The 12,521-nt window shown below is 37.5% G+C and overlaps 1 protein-coding gene across 2 annotated transcripts in view; it reads right to left on the reverse strand.

Annotated features, from left to right (window-relative positions):
• LOC125463010 (mitogen-activated protein kinase 13-like) overlaps positions 1–12,521 on the reverse strand; it is a 78,709-nt gene that overhangs the window by 20,927 nt on the left and 45,261 nt on the right. The window contains exons 5-7 of one of the 2 annotated variants that reach the window (XM_048553609.2): positions 12,489–12,518; positions 3,116–3,163; positions 117–231 (exon numbers count right to left, since the gene is read on the reverse strand). In XM_048553609.2, coding sequence (XP_048409566.1) covers positions 117–231; positions 3,116–3,163; positions 12,489–12,518 — 193 coding nt within the window. The remainder of the gene's footprint in view (positions 1–116; positions 232–3,115; positions 3,164–12,488; positions 12,519–12,521) is intronic. The other variant, XM_059653409.1, reaches the window with a different exon arrangement.

Raw genomic sequence — 12,521 nt, forward strand, 5'->3', positions numbered from 1 at the left:
CTGAAAGCAATGTCTTTTGAACTTGGGATGCAAAATAAGCTTCAATTGTACCATAATTGAATTACTTTTGCCTGGAAATTAATTACTTTTTGTGATTAAGCACGATCAGGACTCACCGGTCTGAGTATAGTGCCTCCAGTTCAAGATGACCTCAGGGGCACGGTACCATCGTGTGACCACATATCCTGTCATCTCTGAATCTGTGTGTCTAGCGAGACCAAAGTCAATGATCTATAGTGTCAGAAAAATATACAGGTCCAATTGAAATATACTTTTCCAGTTTGATCAAAGTCCTTTTTAAAAAGAAAACTATAAAGTAACCCAATAATCAACCAGTATTTCAAATTCCAGTCATTTACACAAGGTTCACTCTATAAATTTTTAATAATTTTGAAGCAATGAACTTTCAGAATTACAAAAAAGAGCTCTTCTCATTTTTTGATCAGCAGAATTGATGCAGCGCTTTAGCTGAATATGAATGCAGAATATTAGTTTATTCAGTTATGGCATGGTAGTGTCAAAGTAAGGGTTATCAATGTTTGACGTTATCAATACTGGAGTTCCATCAACTGTGTTTAATGCATGGAGCTTTCACAAACTGAAAAGGTCTAAAAAAGTAAGATAGAGACTTAAAAATGGCCACAATGGTCACCTAACCACAGACTGGCCAAAGGGCCAGGAAATCACCATGAAATAAACAAGTTCATTTCAACTGAATTTAACTTACATTGTAGCTGAAAATATTGAAATACATCAAGTATGAAGATTCAAATCTCCTATTTTTAATTTACACCTATATAAGAAGTTCCACATTTTGGAGAAAAAAATCTGCCTAGAATTATTTAGCTTGAAAACAATGACCCTAAACATGGAGAATGCGCAAGTAAGGTGGATTTCAACCAACTGCTTGGGGACAACACTGGAGACAGATTTCTAACAACAGAACTGGAAGAAGCCCTCTCAAAGCAATCACTGACAACACAAATAGTAGAAAGATCAGAACACAGAGTACTCAAAGGCATCAATAGCCATCTCAGGTGAAAACCTAATACGTCAAGGATACCCTGAAGACATTAAACTGAACATTCTTTCATCTCCCTTTTTGTACTAGACAGTATTCATTTTTGGTCTTGAGCCTATGATTGTGATAGTGTGTGCATTCGATGTTCTGTCATCATTATCTGTCTAAGGTTTAGCAAGAAACAAAATTCTTCATTTCACTCAGGAAGACATTTTCTTGTTTCTTTTTCATGTTTCTAGTGAATTAATTAATTGTGTTTTAATTAGAGTGCAGTAATAGCTGCTTGCTAAAAGAATCATTAAATTTTTATAGCACCCAACCAAGGCAATCAAAAGAGGAGCAAATTTACCCCTTCCCACCTGATTATAACAATTAAGCTATAGTTAAGGACACGTCCACAAATGGATATGTGCCATACCTACCAGCAGTGAATCATGAGAGAGAATCAACAATGAAAACCTTACATACTGTGCTTGGACTCTTTCAGAGAATGGTTCTTTGGGTAATAAAGGCTGTCAGTACCTTTGAAATTGCATCAAACCGTGAACCATGAAAAGGAAATGAGGTAAGAAAAGGATGAGTGGAGTTGGAAGGATAACATAAGATCATAAAACAAAATGGAAGTAGGATACCAGGCTGCCCCTAAACCCGCGCCTCTATTTGGTATCAACACCATCCTGCCTGTTCCGCAAAACAGAGGCTTCCTTATAGTTTAAGAATCTATTTCAGCCTTGAAGATTTCAATTGCCCAACTTCCACTTTACTGAACGTAGAAGATTTTGATAGGGTGGATGCTAAGAGAATGACTTCTCTTATAGAGATATAAATAATAAGCAGGCATTGTTTCAAAGCAAGGGGTTTAAAATTGGAATGTTTGGAATTCTCACCTAGAAGTAGATCACCTTTCATTTCTCTACACTCTATTGAGTATAGATATTGCCTTTCCTCAGAAGAGAGTTTCTTCTTCCCAGACAATCAATCAATAAGCAAATTTGGCTTCACTACATCTTCTCCTTTCATGTTGAATACAAAATGGCAGAGGCAAGATGTAAGAATGTGTTGACAGGATGAAATTAATAAAAGTGTCAATGGCAATAAAATTAAATTTGAAGTGGTCTCTTTGAATGGGCAATAATGCTGTGGAAAAGTTGAGAGATTTGGTGATTCAGGTTCACAGCTATTCAAGATAAGGCCATAAGAAAGTTAACTGGTTTTATGGCAAGTGTTAGATATAAAAATCAAGATGTAAGAGAATTTGACATTGTAGAAAGCATGTTGATGCAATACAGAAGTACAGCATAGATTCCCTTGAATGCTGACTTTATGAGGAAATACAAAAGAAAAATGTTTAAAAATGGTGATAACAAAGCGTGGAGCTTAAGGAACATAGCAGCCAGGCAGCATCGGGAAAACTAATGTTTTGGGTCAGGACCCTTCTTCAGGAAGAAGTGTTCCTCCAGCTCCACACTATGTTATCTCTGACTCCAGCATCTGCAGTTCTTGCTATCTCTTTTTAAAAATGGTGCTGTTTTTATTAACCAGAGATTACTGGTTTACATAGGGTTTAAATTATGGATACTGGGAGTTTTACAGTGCCATAATATTGTCAAGATTAACCATGTATGGTAATAAAAAGAATAGAACAGGGAAAATATTTATCTTCACACAGAAGTTTCAGAGTTTGTGAACTGTATTGTTGGTGACAGGAAGAGAGATTTTGTCAACAACTGAGGATAGACTAGATAGGTGGTTAAAGGAATGGGGAACGCTACAATAGGGGAGCAAAGCAAGCAGACAGAATTGGGACCACTGCTCATGTTGAAAATAATCAGCAACCTGAACTAAATGGTGTAATCAGCCTGGTTACATATCATATGACTACAAAATATCTATGTAAACGAAACTGAATTGTTTTTAGATAAAAGTTACACAAGTTTCTGCACTGTACTATCAGTCTACAACTGTATTATATTTTCCTGTTAAATTAATTGTAATTTGAAGTCAAAAGTATAGAAAATTCAATTTGAAACCTCAGATGTTAGATAAACACTACACAAAGTAAAACATATTTTACAATCAAAACAAATCAATTACCTTCAAGCCACAATCTTTATTTATAGTCAAATTACCGGGCTTCAAATCCTAAAAGCAAAATTAAGTTTAACATGAATATAAAAATTTTCTGATACTTTAATAAATATTTTTTAGTTACAACATTTGCTCCATGGCATGTAACTGTGACACAATTATGAAATGCTGTCAATTGGAGAGAAGCACATTAAAGATCATTTTTAAAGCAATAAGATTCAAAATCTTTTGAAGAGTAACTGATGCAAATTATTCTTTGTAATCTTTTTAACTTTTTATCATATGGTATTAGTTACAATTCCAATACATTATTGATCCAACAAATAATTTTCTAGGACTATAAAAATCACAAGAGTGATCCCGTTCTTTCCTTATAACTTTGATATGGGTCAGTGATGGAAACATTACAGAATACACCCTGGTTTAAAATTTCTGCAGTTAATTGTTAATTGATGCATGCTCCATAGCAATGCCTCTATTAATCACCATCCATCTTCCAAACAATCAACATTCTCTTCTCATAGACAATAAATGTGGTTTGCTCCTTGGATTGATATTCTTGTGAATTGTCTGGATGAATGCAAGATGAAAATCTTTGACAAATCGTGTCTTTGTGCAGCAATGAAGTTCTATTCTATCAAACAATTATTTAATATAAAGTACATTCTATGGAACATTATTTGGCCTATATCATAATTTGCAACTAAACAGAAGTAATAATATGGGGTAATTTACATTGAATTTGTTATGATGGCCTAAGAGACTGATTACTTCTAAGTAAATTTGAATTTTCCAGTCACCAATGCAGTGTCATACCCCATTTAATATTTTGTAAGTAGTAATTTTCAATATCAAACAGTAAAATTAATAAATTCTATCCTGTCAATGAAAATGCCTTCAAAGTTATTGTGCTAACCCTAATTTTTAATTTTTCAGAATTTTGGATTTTCTTTATAGCAAATAAATGATAGGGTACTTTGTCATCTATTAATCATCACCAGTAAGTTACTTGTGTTTCACAATCCAAAAAGACTGGGTATTAAAATTATACAATCCAATAGACCTGTCCTGATTGTTAGGGCCTGCTAATCATCACAGCACAAGCTGCTTACTCTGCTTTTAATTTTATAAAACACAACAAGTACTGTTGCTACTGGAAACAACCTTGGTTTTCAAAACACCAATAAGAAAGTGCAGCGTTGTTTTTTGTAAGAAGGCTGTTTCACAGTGTTATTCCAAACATCAGTTGTACACTATGAAATATGGTGTGTGTATGTGTGTGCATATACTTATTTAGATAAGCATTGCTTTGACAAATATCTTGACAAACCTTCCAGATTCACATTGTCATGATCATACTTCTCCTTTCACTACTGCCACCTAACCTTACCCTCTCATTTCTTACTTTTTAGTTGGTATTCTGGTCTTTCTTATTTGTTTCGAAGTTCCAAACCTAATACTGAAGTGTTATTCATGTCCAAGGCTTTCAAATTGTGGATTTTTGAAATTATTTCAGTCTTTCTTACCCCCTCAAATTTTCAGGATTTTAGGATTCAAGCTTAGCATTACCTGACTAGTTTATTTTAAGTTAATTGAAATGCTTTTCTTTTGCTCTTGATACTTCAATACTGACATTATTTTTATAAACTACAAATTCTACAACAGGGTAAAAAACATCAATAAATGTTGATTTCATTCAGATTGAAAGAAATATGCAGTTGTGCCAAAATATTCTCATCATCAGCTCATCATTGTAGGGAACAGAGTATAAATAAGTGGGTCTCAATCTGATTGGTAGGATATGATGTCCTGAGCCCTATCAGTGTCTTTACATTTTAAAACTGACATTGATAATTTAGGTGAGGGCAGTGAAGACATGATATCTAAATCCACAGACAACATCAAGATAGGCTAGAAAGTAGGCTGTGCAGACGGCATACAGAACTCACAGATAAATGCAGATAGATTAAGTGGGAAAACATTCTTGCAGATGGAAAATATCAAGTTGTCTACTTTGACAAGAAGAATGCAATAAGCTGACAATTTCTTAAAAGGAAAACAACTGCAGAACTTTGAGATGCTCAGGAATGTAAGTGTTTACACTCAAGTCACAAAAACATTAGTATGCAGGTAATCAAGCCAGTTAATGGAATGCCAACCTGTATTAGAAGAGGAAAGGATTAAAAAGTAAAGATGTTACGCTTCAGTTATACAGGGCAAGATCACGTATCAAAAATGGTGATCAGTTTTAGGCTCCTTATTTATGATGTAAATGCAATGGAGGTAGTTCAGCGGACGTTTACTAAGTTGATATCTGGAAGTGATTTGGACGTCTGATGAAGATAGGTTGGACAGACCAGGGTGGTTACCACTGAAGTTTAGAACAGTGACGAGTGACATGATTGAAATGTACAAGATCCTGACAGGCCTTGATAAGGTGGGCATTGAAAGGATGTCTCCTTTTGTGTGTAAGTCTAGAATTAGGGGGCATTATTTTAAGATCAGGGGTCAACTTTTAGAACTGACATGAGGAGAATTTGATTTCTCCCAGTGGGTTGTGAGACTTTGGAACTCTGCCTCAGAAGGCATTGGAGGCAATCGATAATTGTAAGGCAGAAGTAGATAGATTTTTGTCAGGCAGTATAATCAGGGTTATTTGGAATTGATGGGAATCTGGAATTCAAAACTCAAACAAATCAATCATGTTCTTACTGAGTGACAGAGCATGCTTAAAGGGCTGAATGGTCTACATCTGCTCCTGTTTCATACATTCATATATGGAAAGAATTGTGCTAAATCTGAATATTAGTGAGAAACTTTTTTTAAGCAATTCATAGGAAATTACCAGATCTTACTATATGAATCAGCCTCTGTTTAAACAAGTCATTCCATTGATGGAGACTAAAATCCATTGTCTTAAGCTGGGAAGGTAGCAAGAAAATACTGAAAATCAAATAAATAATTTTTATGAAATAATTTGGTTCGGCAGCCTAACTAACAAAACGCTACTGTCAGAAACATGCTGCTAAATTTGATATTCAAATCTTGTGCAGATGGCTACAACCAGGAAAAGGGTTCCAAAATTCGCCAAGGATGGTACATCGCCCGATTTGGTGTATTGAGAATTGGCAAGGGCCATACTAATCTTGAATATTATAAAAGCAGGCAAGATAGAGATGCCTAGTATTGGAAATAAAATAATATCACATATTATTTATATACGAAGGGTGCCCTTCGGAGATGACGAATATGGATTGAATTTTCCCATCTGCACGAGTGTTGTGCCATACGTGATTTGTGGTATGCTTTGGCGCTCAGCAACTTTTTTCACATGTTTGTCTGTTCTTCACCTCATTAATCTGGCTCCTCAGTGTTCTTCTCAGAGAAACACACTGCCAGACAGGTGGACATGCTCACAACCTGTCAGAAACCTGTTGTTCACAACAGTGGTGCATATTTAAAACACAGCTGCACACTATTCAGACTCTATGTACTAGAAAGTCACCCTCACACTGTAGTGCTCCACCTTAACAAATCAAAAGGAACTCCCCGATTTATGGCCAGGTGCCTGGAGATGCTGGTGGTCGAGGAGGGCCAACCTTTCTGTGGGCCATCACAAGAGGTCAGCCAACTAGGCCAAGCCAGCCTCAACCCAAGTAGCAGCCCAAGTCAGTGCTGTGTTCAGGGCGAAGTAGTTCTAAACCAGGATGATATGTGACTTGAAGTGTGGTGATATTGCTATGTGACTGTTGTCCTTGGCCTTCAAGGTGGCACAGGCTGTGGATTTGGATGGTGCTGTCAAATGAGCTGTTGTGAGTCATGTAGTGCATTGTATACATGTTACACACTGCTACTGTGCATTGGACTTGGAAGAAGTGAATGCCGAAGGTTGTGAGTAGGCTGCCTATCAAGCAGGATGCCTTGGCGTGGATGATGTAGAGTGTCTTGAGTGTTATTGGAGCTGCACTCATCCAAGCAAACGGGAAGTATTCCATCACACTCCTAACTTCTCTTCTAGATGGTGTGTAAGCTTTGAAGAGTCAGGTGAGTTATACATTACAGAATTCCTAGCTTCTATGTGCTTTTCTTGCCATTGTGTTTATATAGCTATTCCAGTTGAGTTTCTGGTCAATGACAGTCGACAGGATGTTGATAATACTGGATTCAATGATGGTAATGCTACTGAACATCAAGGGGTGATCATTCGATACTTTCTTGTTAAAGATGGCCATTGCTGAGCATTTGCGTAGTGCGAACGTTACTTGCCAAACCTGGGTTACAGCAAAGTTTTGCAGCTGCAAATTACCCTTTTTCAGAATGGAAAGGGGTTGAAAAATTGTATTTGTTATGCCATAGATGGGAAGGAGAAGTGAGTGGAACAGATTATGAGGATTATTGTCCAGGTTTTGCTACATTTAGACACTGATTGCTTCAGTATCTGAGGAGTTGCAAACAATACTGACCATTGTCCACTGATGATTGCACATTGTTACCTCTGACCTTATGATGGAGGGAAGGTCATTAATGGAATCGCTGAACATGTTTGGGCTGAGGGCAGTATCCTGAAGAAGTCCTGCAGTGATGACCTTAGAAATTGAGAAGCTTTCTTCCAAAAACAACAATCATTTTCCTTTGTGTTTCAGATGCCTCCAATCAGTGGGGAAATATTTTCTGTGACTCCCACTGAGTCTAATTTTACTAGGGATCCTTGATTTGTCAAATGCTGCCTCGATGTAAAAGACAGTTATCATCACTTCAAAAATTCAGTGTTTTTCGACTAGGTTTGGACAAAGGCTGTGATGAGGTTAGAAGCTGTGTGACCCAAGCAGAACCCAGAATGAGCAACAGCAAGCAGGTTATTGCTAAGTGTTGCTTTATGTCACTGTCAACAGTACATTCCGTTACTTTAATTATGACTGAGAGTAAACTGCAAGAGTAGTAGTAATTGGCCTGGTTGAATTTGTCCTGCTTTTTGAGGACAGCACATACCTGGGCAATTTTTCATTTAGAGTTGTAAAATCATACAGCACAGAAAAAGGCCCTCAGGCCAATTCAATCATGCTGACCAGGTTTCCATCTGTCTGTGTATGGCACATAGCCCTCTATATCTTTCCCATCTATGGGCCAGTTCAAATGTCTTTTAAATGTGATTGCACCCACCTGTACCACTTTCTCTGGCAACACGTTCATACATGTGCCACCCTTTGTGTGAAAACATTGCCCCTGAGGTCCCTTTTAAGTCTTTCCCCACACCTTAAATCTACGTTCTCTGGTTTTGGACTCCTCCTACCCTGTGAAAAGACACTTTCACCTTATCTATGCCCCTCGTGATTTTATAAACCTCTAATGATGTCACCCCTCGGCCTCCTACAATTCAAGGAAAAATGTTGCTGTCATCCCTCCAGTACCATTGACATCTTTGTAAATCTTTCTTGCACCCTTTCCAGTTTAACAACATCCTTCCTATAAGCTAGGTGATCAGAATTGTATGCAGTATTCCAAATATGTCCTTACCAATATCTTGTACAGCTGTAACACGATGTCCCAACTCCTATAATCAATGCTCTGATTGATGAAGGCAAGCATGCCAAACATGTTCTTAACTACCCTGTCCCCCTGTGATGCTGCTTTCAAGGAATTACGTACCTGCACCTCTAGGTCTCTCTCTGTTCGTCAACAATCCCCAGGGGCCTGACCATTAACTGTCCAAGTCCTGCCCTGATTCATCTTATCAAAATGCAACATCTCATATTTATCTGATTTAAATTCCATCTAATGTTCTGCTTTCATCTATCTTCTGATCACCTCTTCAAAAACCAATCAAATATTTGAGACACAATTTCCCGCGTACAGCCATAGACTATCCCTAATCAATCCTTGCCTTTTCACATGCATGTAGATCCTGTCTCTCAGAAATTCCTCCAACAACTTACCCACCACTGATGTTAGGCTCACCAGTCTGTAGTTCTCTATTTTTTCCTTGCAGCCTTTCTTGAATAATGGCACCACATTAGGCACATTCTAGTCTTCTAGCAGCTCACCCGTGGCTGTCAATTACACCAATATTTCAGCTATGGGTTGCCAAGTCAATGCTAGTATCCTAACTGTTGTAGAACAGCTTAGTAAGAGGCACAGCTAGTTCTGAAATGCAAGTCTTCATTGTGTGATTAAATTCATTCCAGCTTTCTGGGAGAATTATTCTTCAGGGTTCACTCACTTCCAAGGGTGCTACATTTCACGGTTTCAAAACATTTGTAATGTTCAGTTTCACCCAACAATGGGGAGGGGGAGGAGTTTTTATTGTAAAGGTTTTCGCCAGGTCATAGACTTCATGTCTCACTGAAGAGGACTTCAAAAGTTACACAGTCAGTTGGACAAAGAGAGGCTGCATGTTGCAGTGCTGCTGGGAAGGCAGTTGAACTACACAGATGGCAATCTGGGATATTGTAAGATATATTTCTGAGGGCCATGACAATCCGTTATTTGACTGATCTGGGCGACAGTTCTCCCAACTTTGGCACAGGCCCCAGATGTTAGTGAGAAGCAGCATTTACAGAGCTGGACGTTACTAACTGGCTTTGCTATATCCAGTGACTTGGTATCCCATCTGGTTCTATTCCTTTTATCAGGTTTGTCATGATTAAATGCAACTGAATGGCTTGCTTGTTTCAGGTGACAGTTAAGAATCAACTACAATGCCATGGGTCTGGAATCACATATAGGCCAGATCAGTCAAAAAGCAGCAGATTTCCTTCCCTAGTGTACCAGATGAATTTTTATGACAATCAATAATGGTTCTCATTGCACTAGCTCTTAATGCCATCAACTGTGATGGGAATTATATCAATGACTCCAAAGCATTAGCCACAGTCTGTGGATCAGTTGTCCAATAACAATACCACGAGCCCCAATCTCGCTCCTCTTCTATCTTTATGACAAGTTGTAATACTTTAGTTTACAAGACAAGGACATTGACTGGCTTCTTATCCCTCACAGACACTGAAACGTAGTAGGATACAGATTCCTGCTTGGAAGATAAGACTTTAAAGAATGTATCAAAAGTTGGATACAGTGGCAGAAATATGTAATTAAGACTTCCCAAACTATTTCCCTGCAGCAGCATGACATCAAGCGGTACAGTGGAACAGAATCAAGAAAGCTTTATAACACAAGAATCAAGCCAATACTTTTTGGCTCCTTTGAACACAAATTGTCAATTTACATTTGTTACTGACTCATACTAGTTCTCCTCCATGAGTATCTTGTGCAATGCCAACCAGTGTATCTCAAATATGACCTTGTTAGAAACTAAAAAGTGGCATTAAGATGTAAAACATGCAGCACAGCAAGCCTTTGGAGTGAACATTGGACATTTCACTAATGGAAAACATGCCAGGAACTGTAGTGGATGCCACATTTCCAGATTTCTCCAAGTGATAGAAAACACAAGAGTTATGAACTGTTGGCATTGGCCAACAAACTCATGATTCTGTGTTTATGAAAAACTAAAATTATACCGAAGCAAGACAAATAGCTAAACTTATACTGCACTGTACTTCCTCCACTTAAAAAGCAATACAAGTTTCAAAGCCTTCTGGAATTCTGAGTTGCACATCCATGATAAAACAAAAACTCTTACATAGGACTTAATTCTATGACACTGGTTTAGCTCTACAGCAGATCAGCAAAATCGGATGCCAATGAGGCCAAACGCTTCCAGCCTTACCACCCTTATGTTTCCAGTTCAAGGTCACACAAAAAGTAAAAAGTTGGTAATTAATACTACAAAGTGTGCTGTATAAGCTGCTCCAATGCATAAGGCAGTCCCATTTCCTGCTCTGAGGAAGAGTCACTGGACTCAAAACGATAACTCTGCTTTTTCCTTCACAGATGCTGCCAGACCTGCTGAGCCTCTCCAGCAATATTGTTTTTGTTCCCATTTTCTGCAACATGTGTCTGAGTCTACATTCGTCATATAAATCAAACATCTCACCCTCTGACCGCCCAGCCACTTCTGATAATAAATTTTGTCATTTCCTGGTTTATTACAATTTCAAAATAGTCAATTGTTAAAAATGAGAAATGCAGAATGACTGTGTCAATTCAAACACACCTTGGGGAAACAACACAACTTTATAGTTTCATGAAAAATGATGATTTAAAACTTAAAATAAAGCAATTTATTAAAACCACATTAAGAATTTACAGCAAAATATATGTGGCATTTTTTGCCCTGATTATTAACACCTTTCTTACTGTTTTTTGAACTATAAAACTATGCAGTGGTCAGAGTTCTATGGGCAGTGTTGTACATTTTAACATACCAATGGGGATTGCCATAACCTACAGTGGTTTTGTAGGGACTTTTTCATTCAATGAAATTCAAGGCAGAGACACTGATGAAGAGTAAAAGTGCTTTAATGGCAGTTGTAGCCAGTGCACATTTGAAAAAAGACTGTGTTGTGTAAATAAATGAATAGTTTTTAGGTGAGCTAACGTGAATGAGTTCAATGGATTTGTAAACAGTTTCTATAGAGTTCCACATCTCAATTTGTCAAATACAGATTAATAGTCACCTGATTTGTTTATTTACTAGTGGCTTATAATACAGGAAGGAAAATTCCTTGAATTTTGCAATGGAATTTAACATAGGGTACATCACTTGCTTCCTTGTTGAGTACAGTTAGATGGATAGAAAGTGATTTATTTTGGCACAGGTCTTGTACTGCAAGACACTGGAACAAACCGAACTTCGCAAGTAAAATAATGAAAATATTCTCTCCCAAGAACAGTTCAGCTTTTGTGTCTTTCCATGTAAGCAATCTACATTTGTTCCGTGTCTCGAAGATAAGGCCGAGTATTTACTTTCCTTTTTGCTGCCTGGTTTGACACATTTTATACTTGCCGCTGAAGTCAACCCCTGCTTTTGGAAGAAGGCTGTGAAGCTTCACTGGTTGACACAGGCTGCAATCTACTGCATTTTTGTAAACCTCTCAACCTCCTGTCTCCGGCAAGTTACACACATTCAGGACAGAACAAATTCACAAGTGCTTTGTTTACAAGGCTGCCGAATGGTGAACCCATTACAACAGATTAAGTACAAGTGCATAATAGTCCAGTGACCAACTGAAATTATTTCTATCAATAACATGGGCTTTATTATTTTCTAACATATTAAGTCATATAACACATACGAACTACTGTCCCTATAGATCACACTCCCCCAGCTCCACAACCATCTGAAGCAGATATTCATAAATGAGACAGCGTTGTACTCTACATATTACCCAAATTTATAACAGATAAACGAAACTTTCCCCCAGATGGTACATCGATTCTCTATATTCTTCCCAATAAGAAATATTTTAAATGAGCTTACCCTATGGATTATTCCGGTTGAATGAATATACTG

Source organism: Stegostoma tigrinum, chromosome 21 (genome assembly GCF_030684315.1).
Source record: "Stegostoma tigrinum isolate sSteTig4 chromosome 21, sSteTig4.hap1, whole genome shotgun sequence".
Taxonomy (NCBI): domain Eukaryota; kingdom Metazoa; phylum Chordata; class Chondrichthyes; order Orectolobiformes; family Stegostomatidae; genus Stegostoma; species Stegostoma tigrinum.